Source organism: Oncorhynchus keta, chromosome 22 (genome assembly GCF_023373465.1).
Source record: "Oncorhynchus keta strain PuntledgeMale-10-30-2019 chromosome 22, Oket_V2, whole genome shotgun sequence".
Classification (NCBI taxonomy): Eukaryota; Metazoa; Chordata; class Actinopteri; order Salmoniformes; family Salmonidae; genus Oncorhynchus; species Oncorhynchus keta.
In genome coordinates this window covers 27,177,494-27,191,448 of record NC_068442.1, presented here as the reverse complement: position 1 = coordinate 27,191,448, position 13,955 = coordinate 27,177,494, and the positions used below count along the sequence as shown (strand labels likewise).

Genomic DNA, 13,955 nt, shown 5'->3' with positions numbered 1-13,955 from the left:
AAATTATTTCCCTATAGCACATGGTATATTTGGACAGTAGAATTCAATGGCAAAGTTAATTCTTCCACGTTGTGTTTGAGCTGCTTTTGAAAGCAAAAGTCGAATTGAAAACGTTATTGGCATTGTTGAATTCGATTTTTATCGTGGCAAGCTAGGACTGATGGTTTGGTAAACCAAGTCTGTTTGTTTGGTTACCTTGGAAACTACTGTAGCTATCTAGTAAACTTGCTAGCTACTTCAGTGGATGTTGAACACATTTCTACCCGCAAACGGCAAATGTGTTCAATTATAGCCACTGTAAAAAAGGGATAATCAACTCCGGGCTCTAAGCGTTCTATGGAAAATAATGCAACTCCGTGGAAGGTAAGTTCTACTCCATTAGCGTGTCGTGGAACACACCTTCCACGTCATTAATGACGTTCCATATAATGCATAACCCCTCGTTTATTATGCGTTACATATGTTTTGTTTTATTCAAATAAGTTATGTAAAATTGTATAAAATGATCCGAGAATTTAATCCGGACAAATGTTGGTAATGAGAATTTGGGGTGAAGATTTCTAAATTCTGGCGAAAATGTAAAATGTATTTAAAATTAGACAATTTGCCAAACACTAGACATCTTAGTCTTTCCAATGATATTTGATTTTTGCAGATGCTTCATGGTTTTGTAACAGACATGTTTAAAACTGGTTTCATGAGAATCACCCAGCTGCTGTGGTATGGGGTGATATATGTGTCTGGACATGCTCGCCAATGCTTTATCTACCGCAGTGGTGATGTACTGTACAGACCCTAACAAGACAATGATGGAGAGGTTGAGGACTGTGCTGGGATGGATGAGAGGGGTGATAGGGCGAGTGTTACCTAAACGTGAGGCTGATAGGTTGTGGGTTTCCCCCCACAGTGAAGATAAACTCCTCAGAGAAGACCCCCAGGGTGCTGGAGGAGAAGCAGACCTCCATGGCTTGGCAGGCCCCAGCGGGAACCATCCCCTCAGTAGGGCTGAAGGAGAAACACTGGCCAAACCCTGAGCTGGGAGGCACCAGCTTGAAGGTGGCCTCGATGAGCCCATTATTAGACAGAAGCACCTGAGAAGAGAGTGCATGGATGGATAGTGGAGTCAAATCAGGTTTAAACAGGGTGAGGGGACATTTGTAGGGAAAACCAAACTATGTAAATGTAGAATTTGATTAACCAAGCACTGTTTTCTGTGTGTTCATATTCTCACTTTTTTATTTAGCCTAATCAGAATTAATGTGTATTGTGACTGCAGTGTATATTCCATGGTCTTATCTATACTTGTTTGCTGGCTTTGGAAAGCTAGCAATACGCTAACAATGCATGATCCAACAGTCTTGTTCTGTGGGAACCAGTATCACAGTGTTTTACAGCAAGGATGCCATGAATGCACTAAAAACAAAAGGGGCTGACTGGGTAGGCATACCTTAAATAATTAATCTAACAGTGAATTCATAGAGAGCCTGCCATGTACTGTTCTATTATAAGACTAACAGTTATAACAATTATACTTCAATTACTCAATTACTCAAAAGTATGGGTATCTGCAGACTACCAGCAGCAATAATGTGATTTATTTTCATGTGAGACACATCTTATTACAGGGGATAATCACAGTGCTGTTATTTCTAGTACATCTCTATTTCCTGTCTAACTCTTCTGCACCTCCAACAGCTGGGACCTTGCACATTATGAGTATCATTTGTTGGGAGGGCTGATAATCTGGAACAAAGGTGTAAAACACTCATTCAGTGTAAGTGTAGAAATATTTGTGTCTTAGCTTTGTTTAATATTGTTAGTACATCTCCTAACTAAGGTTAAGTACCTCATAGCTGTGTTTGGAGCCAATAAAGATGGTACCCATGTCAAGGAGGTCAAAGTTGAATTGTAATTTGGGGCCTAACCCCTCCCCCTTTATCCGTAGTGGTAGGCGAGACTCACGGCCTAATGTGGATAACGAAGAGCACAAAGGCAGAGAATACAAAGACGGAATTAAATAAACAAACTGAATATATGTAAACAAATGAGCAGGAATCAAGCACATCTGCAGAACACAGGTGTGTAATGAAAACATCTAGACATACTGTACATTGCCCTTTAGGCAAAAATCAACTCTCTATGACTTGTGTTATTGAGGTCACCACCTGCCCATGAAACTCTGTCAGTCATGGAAATTAATGGAAATCTGACCTCCGGCACCGGAAATATAGATGGATACCAAATGCAAATCAACCAACAACTGCTTTGTCAGTATGAGATGATAGAATTATAATTGTGAACTAACACATGTTTTTTGCCTTATGGCTTGTAGGCTATATGATTTGACTATAATACCAGGAAACCACCTTTTACAAAATGCATAAATATAATACATTTTCAGGCCTTGTCACTTTTGATCAAATCCAAGGTGGGGCTTTCTCATCAATGCACCATTTTATTTCTGTTCATCATACTTCTGTTTGTAACATCAAACACAACTTAGCTAATACTGTAGTAAATACACGAGCCCTCTCTCTGATCAAATTACATCAAACTTCACCTGTGATGTCGCAATAGACCGTCTGTTGATAAATCTTTGCCTCCTGTGGTTTGAAAATTATGTTGACCTCTGAGGTGGTGTTTGGCCAAATGTCCCCCTCCTGCAGGTAACACAAAGGCAAAAGAGGAGGTAACTTTAAACAATGTGCATCTTACAGTAGCAACACGATTACTGAAATCCTGCTGGAGGAGAAAGTGGTACAGTCCATCATGTGTCAAATGTGTCAAGACAGTGTAGAGTAGCTAAATTATATACTTTTGATATATAATTAAAAATGATATATTATAATACTTCCCCTTATACACTTGTGATTATGCAAGAGCAAAGACAACTCAACACTGATGAAAGATATGTTTAAAGCTTCTGTCTAAATGATAGTGTCTGTCAAATAGATAAAGTCATCAAGTGGAAAATAAAAGCAGCTGAGTGCTAATGGATGTAGTACTTATTAGTTAGAAAGACACTAATGCAATCATAATCAGCAGAGCTCTGGAGAGCAGAAGGAAAAGTTTGCCTAAGGGTAACGGTGGGGTTCTGGCCTCACTCTGTGCTGATGGAGCACAGCTCTTCAAGGTGCTTTACAGAATATTTGGGTGCAGTTTGTCCCTGGAAAGCAATGCTTTTTTGGATGCCTTGCTTTTTTTTGGTAGGGAGGGTTGAGTTTGTTTTCCCCTCTGTTTTCCATCTCTCCGACATTGAGGCATCAAGGTCAAATGATTGTGAGAGTTCCCTTAGGACCTAGTGTGCTTAACAGATGCCTAGGGCGAGTTGGGTTTCGTCAGGATGGATGAGAGAATGAGTGGCTGTCTCCCCAGGGGCGTCTCAGCCCATCGGTCAGACTCCGAGACAGCAGGTGAAATCAGGTTAGAGGCTAATTAGATCCACGTGGCCATGCCTCTGACTCAGCAGGCAGTCTCCCACACTGATACTTCTCACACACACAAGAACACATGGCCCCTCATAAGTGCATTGCCACAAACAAAAATGGGGTTGAAGAATATGAAATGAAATATAGAAATATTCATGGGACTTCTATAGCTGCTGTGGAGCAGTGACTCACTGCTAGGTGGCAGAATTATAAGCAGATCATTTTAAATGTGCTTTAAAGGCTGCGGTTTGTCTTCCACCACAGCTGAGTAATCCACAGAGCCAGATCTGTCACTGTCACCTGAGGCTGGAGGTGTGACCAGACACCACACTGGGTTATAGTGGTTGGTACAGAATACTAGTACATGGTGTGGTGTAATAAAGTGCATCCATTAATTTAGTGTATAAAGTTTCCTTAGGCATTGCAATGCATACTAATGATTATTGAGGATTTTGGCATGCAAGTTGGCATGGCTACTGCTGTATAAGAAAATATGATGATATTTGAGAAAACTGTACCTTCAATGCACTGTACTTTGTGACTCAACACATACTGTAGGTTTCCTAGAGGAGGATCACCAGGAGTGATTATATCATGTAATTCCTCTTTTGTTTGACTGTGTGCGTGCACAAAGTCCTGTATGACAGGAAAATTGGACTCTACAGTGTATATCAAAACATTTGCTATCAGTACACAGTAAATTCCCTCCCTCCACCCCCACTCTACATCACACACCAGAGGTTCCACTGTGATGTAGTTGTCTGAGAAGGACAGTCGTTCCTCCTTCAGCTGCCTGCGTCGGTCCTGGAAGGTGCGTGAGAGCAGGGAGAGACGGTCACGTAGAGTGGGGTCTGCGTCACACTCTGTCAGGAACTGATCCATGTCATCCTCCTCCTCCCGCTGCAGTTCGGAACAGAACCTAGAGCAGAGCAGAGATACACACAGAGAGAGAGAGTATGGGGATGAGGTGGGGGATGGGGAACAGAGGAGCATCTGAACAGGCTACATAAAACAGCATTGATGTGGACTGATACTCAAATTTTTACGATGATCCATTAGCTAAGGGTCACTTCGGATGTTTGTTTACAGGAAATCAATGTCTGTTGACGTGTTGATCATGTTTATATTATGTACATCATGGAGATGAGTATGAACAGACATCCCACCTTAGCTTCTGCTGCTCTTCCTCCTCTTTAGTGGCCAAGCTCTTCCACTGGTAGTGGACTAGAGTATCACTCCTGTTCACTATGGAGACTGAACGTTGGTTGGCCATGGAGATGTAGGTTTTCTCCACTATGACAGAGTTCCTGTCCAGCCTCACATTCACGTCTGCAGACGCTCCATACAGACTGATGCCAACATCCTCCCCTTAGGAGAAACAACAAAGCCCAGACACAAACAGCAACTGAATTATTCAAGAGCACTGTAGCTGTCCAATATATTTATAGAAAGTCAAAAGTACATGTGGGTAGTTCTAAAATACAGACTTTTCCATTTATTTATTTTATTTTTCAGGACTTTATGATAAAGCCCCAAAATGTGATGCTATAGCTTAGTCAGCGTGCTATTATTGGTCAGTGCTTCATAATTGGTCATGGAGATGGCGCTGTTGGATTAGCATGACATGTAGACTATACTGTCTGAGCCATCCACAACAATAACAGAGTCTCTCTGGGACCCAGTGACATTAGCACAAGTCACATGGTTCCCACCGGAGCAGCCAACAGAATGCAAAAAAAAAAATACAATGCAAAATCATTGCATAAATCAGCATGTGGAATATGTAAATACCTCTAGCTTTTTGTTTGGCTAGTTTGGTTACATTCAAAGCAGAGCCATGGTGCTGTAGAAGAGATCCTGACCTTACCCTAATGAGTGAACCGAGAAAAAATGTAACCCAAAATGAAATAGGCTGGTATTCAAATTGCATCCTGAGTTTTAAACAGGCAGTAAGCACTAGGCAGCCATCAAACTTCATTAAGCAAAAACATGGTTCATGTTAAATTCAGAGTAATACACCACAAGTAAACACAATGTGACGCTGTGGATCATTACCCAATAAGGTGTATTATTCTAACAATTTTTCCACAACAGTATAGTCGTACATTACATTATTCGTATTTTCATCAAAACTTTTACAGAATGCTTAAATCAATTCAATCTGACCTCAGAGGAAGGCAGAATATCTATTTTTAAAATGAATATATTGCCACAGATAGTTCTATGCTTCCCTTGTCTCCCCTTTCTGGCTATAGGGATAAAATCCATAGTGTGGTTTCGAAATACATATGGTTATATATATGGCAAGGTAAGTGACCCTGGATAAAAAACTTACAATGAGGGATAGACGTAGGAGGACTATTTGTACCAAACTTTAAATTGTATTTCCAGGAACTAGCATTTTGTCCCATCCTAATTTGCTTTAGACAGGATTTTTCCACTCTCTGGCTGAGTATATAGAGAAAAATGGTGTATCTTATTCCCGTGTAAGAGGTGGTCTACACTGATACTGTATATCCCTTAAACAATGTAAACTACGCTTTGGTCCTGTTATTGCTCACACAATTTTTATGTGGCGCAAATTTGAAAAACAATGTAACTGGGAATCAAAATGGCATGCCTTGCGATCTGGAGGGCAGCCTTTTCCATCCCCCCAGTGGTCCAAATTTGGAATCCTTACCCTTGCCGATATCATGGACAGTAATGGTTTGAGAACATTCTAAGATTTGAAAGACACATACACATTAACAGCTATGCTGGCATATGGATTCCCTTGGGAAACCCAACTACCAAACCATCTAATGTTGGGATTTGTAAATAAATGATCTGGGCTCCCAAAAGGACTGATCTCTAATATATAAACAACTTTTGGAAAGCTCATATTCTGAGCTAGCCATTAAATAAGTATGGGCCACAGAGCTAAATTAATCTGAACATCCCTTTAAGTGGAACAAAATATGGAAAAATATAACTTTGGCATCCTGTAATCCGAACCATCAACTTTGTTTTGTTCACAGACTGTAAAACCAAGGAAAAGTGTAGGATGAAATTGGCCCAAACTCCCAACTGTTCACTCTGTCCCCTAAATCTGATGGGCACATTCCTTCATATGATGTGGACTTGCCCTGCAGTTAAATGCTTCCGGGACAAAGTTATAAAATTCATTACGAAGTGCAAATGTAAATATTTAATGTGTTGCATCTACTATGTTAATTAACGATGATAGCTTCTTAAATCTCTCAGTCAATCAGAGATGATTACTGCTGGCAGGCAGAACTGCTGCTGCAAAAAAAGATGTTGGTCCTTAGAGGGCAATCACCCCACTCTCTCTCAATTTGCCAGTAGATACAGTTACTATTAGAATTTAAAAGGTTTGAATTATAGACAGCAAGAATTAATGCTAGTCAAGGAACAATTGAGGCCAGGACAAATATGCCTGACTCCGTAAAGAATAATCTCAACTAAAGCCCATAACATACAAACAAACAATCCATGAAGCCCAGCACATATATACAAACAACATTTTAAATATTTTTTTTCTTTCTTTTCTTTCAAGTAGCTTGATACTGGGTAGCCTGGGTACCAGTCTCTTTAGCTAAAATTATACTCCTTGCCACTCCTTGTCATTGCGAAATAGACTGGCCTTCCGGCAATCTTCAAATAACATTCTATCATTAATGAGTTCTAGGATATCAGAGTATGTGATCCTGATTCGATAACCTATCATCCAACCACAATGTTTATGCAAATACACTGTATATACATTACACTATATACACAATGTAGAAAATAGTACAAATAAAGAAAAACCCTTGAATGAGTAGATGTTCTGTCACGTTCTGACCTTTATTTCCTTTGTTTTGTCTTTATTTAGTATGGTCAGGGCGTGAGTTGGGGTGGGCAGTCTATGTGTGTTGTTCTATGTTGTTGTTGCCACACGGTACTGTTTCGGGTTCGTTCATGTTCACGTTTATTGTTTTGTATTTTCATAGTGTTCAGTTTATATCCTAAAATAAAACTTTATGGACACTTACCACACTGCGCATTGGTCCTCCGATCCTTCTCGCTTCTCCTCCTCAGAAGAGAAGGAGGAATGCTGTTACATGTTCTAAAACTGTTGACCGGTAGTGTATACATATATATAGACGCTACAAGCTTGGAGCACCTGTATTTGTGCAGTTTCTCCCATTCTTCTATGCAGGACATCTCAAGCTCTGTCAGGCTGGATGGGGAGCACCGCTGAACAGTTATTTTCGGTCTCTCAAGAAATGTTCGATCGGGTTCAAGTCCGGGCTTTGCGCTGGGCCACTCAAGGAAATTCAGAGACTACTACTGCGTTGTCTTGGCTGTGTGCTTAGGGTCGTTGTCCTGTTGGAAGGTGAACCTTCGCCCCAGTATGAGGTCCTGAGCGCTCTGGAGCAGGTTTTCATCAAGGATCTCTCTTTACTTTGCTCCGTTCATCTTTCCTTCGATCCTTACTAGTCTCCCAGTCCCTGCCACTGAAAAATATCCCCACAGCATGATGCTGCTACAACCATGCTTCACCGTAGGGATGGTGCCAGGTTTCCTCCAGATGTGACGCTTGGCAATCAGGCTAAAGAGTTCAATCTTGGTTGCATCAGACCAGAGAAACATTTTTTCTCATGGTCCGAGAGTCTACAGGTGCCTTTTGGAAAACTCCAAGCGGGCTGTCGTGTGCCTTTTACTGAGGAGTGGCTTCTGTCTGGCCACTCCACCACAAAGGCCTGATTGGTGGAGTGCTGCTGAGATGGTTGTCCTTCTGGAAGGTTCTCCCATCTCCACAGAGGAACTCTGGAGCTCTGTCAGAGTGACCTTTGTGTTCTTGGTCACCACCCTGCAGTCTCTTTGGCAAATGACAGGAGTGGCAAGGAGTGTTAGCTAAAAAGACTGGTACCCAGTCTAGCCTGGTACTACAGTAAGTCCAATGCTGGAAAACAGTCGGTCTCTATCAAATAAGTATGTATACAGTACTCTACCTCTTCAAAAGATTAGTCAAAGAAAGATAGATGCACATAAACCATTATATAGGCCTCCTGGAACCATACATCCTTGGATTAGGCTATACAGTACTGTACAATAATCACATTATAACAAAATCACTTCAAAGACCTTACTATATAGGATTGGCTTGACAGTATGCCTCTTAAATAGGTGTTGCAGATAAAGTCAAAGTAAATAAGTCTTCATCAAAGTAAGATGAAGTACAAAATCCAGGGAAATAAGCTTTTTCTTTAAGACATGAATATCAATGTCACAACCTCATAAATCTATCCACTTTTCCTTTTATCCACCGATTTCTCTTGTGGAACACCAAGTAGACCTATTAGTGGTGTGACTGTGATATCTCGGTGAACAGCACTCTTTTGGGACCAAGGGACAACGCAAGGTGGGTGGGCATGCTCACTAAGGTAGTTGCTGCCCAGTTAAAGAACCTAATGTTGTCTCCGTAGATGATTAGCAGCATCACCAAAGCAAAGATACACTTAAAACCAGCACATATTAATGACGACAAGCCTGTCATGTGCAATAAAGCTGTAAGATGTGTCATACAAAAAATAAAGAATATAAAATAGGGGAAAATGGAGGGACCATAATTATCGCTGAGATCCTGATGCTATGACAACGGTTGATGGGCAAGAAAAATGTGCCTCTCTCCCCCACTGGTCGAGCCAATATCATGCTTTCATCATCTAATTTCCTCAAGAGATTAATTCTGCACGGCCATCAGTTTCCAGGCTACGCAGAGGACATTTTAACCTCAGCCGATACTGCTGTTGGAAGTTCTCCCTTTGATTGCCCATGCTGCATTTGACAGGAGACTTGAGCCCTCAGTGAACAGCTCTTGAAAAAATTCTGAAGATTCTGCTGGAGTGCTGCTGGTGAGGAGAGGGTCAGCAGAGCTAAGGGGTTAGGTTTATGGTTAGGGATACAATTAGGATTAGGGTTAGAATTATGGTTAGTGGTTACTGGTTAGGTTTAGGGTAAGGAGTTAGGGATTTGGCGTTAAGGATACTAAAACAAGTATTCCCAAGTATAAATAGAGAGGCATACAGTATGTGATCGTATCCCAATGTAATCAAGGTTTGAAATTATTCTGTTTTTGTCAGATACTATATCTGTTTGCGTTCAATTTGCAGTGTATAAAATATTTATAACTATATTCTGCCCTCCCGACCATCCACTCAAGGAAAAACCGGCCCACGGCTGAATGTAATTGGGGACCCCTGATCTTGCACTTCAAGAACGAGAGAGAGTACGTAGGTAGCACTTCTTGTCTCCTGTCAAGTAGAAGCCGAGTATCCAGGCAGGAGCAATGAAAGAAACCTGACATCTGTTTGCATTATTGTGTTAATTTTAGGAAATGACATAGCAGTGACTGGGGAGCTGGATTCATATATAGCTATTTAGTTGTCATATATAATCTCAGTATTAGCAGTCACACCCTTGAGCAAAGGAGCCTAATTTGTCACGCTTCGGCTACTATCCAATAAAATATACAATATGTAAATGTGTCCTAGATGAAGGCTACTAAAGGGCAAATTAATACACCAATAGATGGATTGATTAGAATAGATGGACACTGTATGTACAGTAGAATCACTGCTTAACCATCCCTGCAAAAATTTGACCATGTTTGAAATGACATGTTCATGGGTCAAAAATGTACAGTACTACTTGACAAGATACTCATGATTTGCTGCGTTCACTGGTTCCAGAGGGTAACTTCCAGAGCAGCTTCATCTGATGCATACATGAGAAGGAGACAGGGAAAGGTGCTGAATTAAAAATGATACAACCCTGATGGGCTTACAGTGAGTGGTCTTTTTAGAGTAGAGCACATTATAACATGTTAATGCTGCTGCCCTTCACTAGACCTGTGTGTGTATGTAGTGAGACAGCAGACCACCAAGCACCACCTGAGCCAAACACACACACACATGCGATTACACGCACACAAACACGCATGCACGCACGGATGCACACGCACACACACACACACACACACAAGCACACAGATAAACATGCACACACACACACTCAAATACTCCTCTGGCTCTTAATTGGTTTACTGTATCTCACGCAGATATAGTTCTCCATCACATTGCAAATTCACCTTTTATTAACTTGCAATTCTACCATAGGCGTGTCAAAATAATTAAGTGATAAAGGGGTCTACTCTAAATCCTCCATCAAATCTGGATTTCACCACAGCATAAAAACACTTTTATCAATCTTTAACACTGCAATCACCTTGGAATCCTATAAGGTCCCTTTGCCAGCACTATCCATCATCACAATCACAAACGTGGGACAGTTTAAGATCTTGAATTGAGCCAAAAATAATTGCACATCCGCTTACATTCCAAAAAGAAAACATATTGGGGTTTCCAATGGAGTTCTATCAATATCTCAAACCATTAGCTGGTATAATCACATAAACAAAACAAGACAGGCGTGTCTCCAGGGGCTGTCCATTCTAACTGGGCTGACGACACTGCTATAGGCAACAGATAACACCAGCACACCCAGCCATCCACACTCATACATCTGTTAATAGGATATATGCTAATTAGGGTGTTTTCCCTATACGCTAGGTGCAACCTGTGTGAAAGAGCAGAGATTAAAGACTGTGAATAAATGCCCCTGAAATGATTAACACTGTTTTACCATTCCTGCTGCAGGGTCATTACGAAGGGGATATTTTATTATTGTGTTCACAGTGAATGTATGGTAAACAGATTCATCCTTTTAGTTCCACTCCATTTGATGTAGTTGATTATCTTATGCAAAAAATGTATGTAATGTGAATGTGTGCATGCATCTGTTTCTATGAAGTACCTTACTGGTGTAGAGCAAGTACTTGTGTGCTCGCTTAATGCAAAGTGAGTGGGTCTATCGGTGGGGACTCTGGGGAGACATGTACACTGAGTGTACAAAACATTAAGAACTCCTGCTCTTTCCATGACATAGAATGACCAGGTGAATCCAGGTGAAAACTACGATCCCTTATTGATGTCACTTGTTAAATCCACTTCAATCAGTGTAGATGAAGGGGAGGAGACAGGTTAAAGAATCATTTTGAAGCATTGAAACAATTGAGACATGGATTGTGTATGTGTTCCATTCAGAGGTTGAATGGGCAAGACAAAAGATTTGTGTCTTTGAACAGGGTATGGTAGTAGGTGCCAGGCACACCGGTTTGTCAAGAACTGCAACGCTGATGGGTTTTTCATGCTCAACAGTATCCCGTGTTTATCAAGAAACGTCCACCACCCAAATAACATCCAGCCATCTTGACACAACTGTGGGAAGCATTGGAGTCAACATGGGCCATCATCCCTGTGGAATGCTTTTGACACCTTGTAGAGTCCATTTCCCAACTAATTGAGGCTGTTCTGAGGGCAAAAGGGAAGGGTGCATCTCAATATAAGGAAGGTGTTCCTAATGTTTTATACACTGGGGGTATATTGTATATGGTTTGTCCTTTGTGGGGGGAATTTTGGATGTAGATGATTGTAGAGTATAGATGCATGTGTACCATCTGTATAATGTTGCCATAAAGCTCCAAGGATACTGAATCTTGTCTAGCCAGACCTGTGCGGTGTAGCTGCTGCTTTATAGTTATGGTCTTGCACCTGTATGGTAGTGAAGAAACAGATCCTGGCTGTGGTCTCCTGCAGTCTTGGGTAGAAAGTCAACTGTCACCTGCATGCTCTCTCCAACTCCAATAGTTCCAAGAGGGGGCTCCACTGAAAAAGGTCTTGACAGAACAAAGGCATGGACAGGTAGAAATGGTTGGTTTAGCATAGAGTACTTGGGCTAGAACAGACTAAAGGCTAGAACAGACTCCTTTCATAGATCATCTCTCACCTGTGTGTGCTTAGCTGAAACTTGGCCTCACAGTTGCCAATGTTGCGCACCAGCAGGGTCTTCTGTGAGGAGCATTTCACAGGGCACAGAGAGAAGTGCAGGTGGTCAGGGAAGTCTAGGATGGCCCGTGCCCCAATCGCCCGGATAGGAACCTCAAACCTCTCCCTCTCTGTCACACAGATGAGCCTGTGGATGTAGTCCTGGGAGACGGGGGAGGAGAGGTTACTTTTTGAAGTTCACAAGGACAGGACAGCACAGAGGTAGACTTCAGATTCAACTTTGATCAATTTCTTATTGGATTCTGTCTCATGTGGTGCATGAAGGACATGTCCTGATCAACAATGTTTTGGAACTATAACACATGCAAAACCAAAGGTTCACTACTGCTCCAAATGTTCACATCTTGTCAAATATGTTGTTTTTTCAGGGGTCTGTCATCCAAACAGTCATCTCTCCCTATTGTCTCCATACAGATGAGTTGGCTGCAGGCCTGATTATGTTGCCACGGCCCCTGAATCTCTCTAACAACTACACTCTGTATTAATGTGCAAGCAGAGCAAAGCAGATTACCAGGCCATATTAGAGCCTGGAGAATGGCAGCTAATGGAGTGAGAGTAGGCGGTGGTGGAAACAATCCCTGTCATGCCCATGCTCATCAAAGCACACTCTCTGATAGAATTACAGTGCAGAGGTGCATTAACAAGGAATATGAGCTTTGACATTGATGTTTCACCGTGTTGTCATTACTGAAGAGGAAAACCTGAAGCATTGAAATCTTTCCTTCAGACCAAGGGTAATGAATGAGACTGGTTTCTTAACTAGGCCGACATTCCTTTCAGTAATTTTCAGAACATAAGAAAGCTGTTTTCTTTTGAAATCAGAAAGAGGAAATTTCATGAACAGATTGAATAAAGTTGGAATAAAGTTCGAAACACTTGTTTGCTTTGATCCATAGCATTAAAAGAAAAAGTAATAGTTTATTGCACTTTACAGTGTTCCAACTGTTTGTTAAGTGTGTTGCCATATAATTTTAATTTGATTTGTGTTGACAGTACCTTGTTCTCCTGAGGTGTAAAGAGGACACTGAATGTGGACGCCATCCCAGGGGCCACTTTGCTACACACATCCACTGGACTGACCACTTTAAAATACAGAGAGTCTCCCTCCACCACCTTCACCAGCCGTGGGATCTAAAGACCAGAAAGACACACACACACACACATATGCACATGCACGCACGCACATGAAACAAAGAGAGAGAGAGACAAAGAGAGAGAAAGAAAAAGAGAGAAAGAGAGAGAGGGACATAATGACTAACTCTCCACTTTCTTTGCAACATCCCTACTCCCTACTCTCCTAAGCCCCAAAAGAAGCTCAAAGACAACAAACATATTTAAGAGAAATAACTGCAAGAAGAACATAAGAAATTATATTCCTTTCCTTTGTTTTAAAAATATATATATTTCAACAGCTGGTGGCAGTTTGGCAGACCATACTAAGGTACAGAACTGTGTTCACTTTGGCAGCTATTTTAGATTTAGTTTTAGTCTCAGTCACATTTTAGTCATTTCATCCTTCTTAGTTTTAGTTATTATCAGTCGACTTAAACTCAGGATAATTTTATTGTAGTTTTAG

At 41.2% G+C, this 13,955-nt stretch overlaps 1 protein-coding gene and 1 long non-coding RNA gene across 3 annotated transcripts in view; one reads left to right on the top strand and one right to left on the bottom strand.

Annotated features, from left to right (window-relative positions):
- hydin (HYDIN axonemal central pair apparatus protein) overlaps window positions 1-13,955 on the bottom strand; it is a 66,757-nt gene that overhangs the window by 44,345 nt on the left and 8,457 nt on the right. For both annotated transcript variants that reach the window (XM_035798611.2, XM_035798612.2), the window contains exons 5-12: window positions 13,376-13,510; window positions 12,321-12,520; window positions 12,086-12,210; window positions 4,595-4,796; window positions 4,164-4,347; window positions 2,561-2,660; window positions 1,847-1,965; window positions 868-1,091 (exon numbers count right to left, since the gene is read on the bottom strand). In XM_035798611.2, the coding sequence (XP_035654504.1) occupies window positions 868-1,091; window positions 1,847-1,965; window positions 2,561-2,660; window positions 4,164-4,347; window positions 4,595-4,796; window positions 12,086-12,210; window positions 12,321-12,520; window positions 13,376-13,510 (1,289 nt within the window). The remainder of the gene's footprint in view (window positions 1-867; window positions 1,092-1,846; window positions 1,966-2,560; window positions 2,661-4,163; window positions 4,348-4,594; window positions 4,797-12,085; window positions 12,211-12,320; window positions 12,521-13,375; window positions 13,511-13,955) is intronic.
- LOC118401255 (uncharacterized) lies at window positions 131-1,890 on the top strand. The gene is made up of 2 exons (XR_004829212.2): window positions 131-363; window positions 908-1,890. It is a non-coding gene; the product is annotated as an uncharacterized LOC118401255 (long non-coding RNA).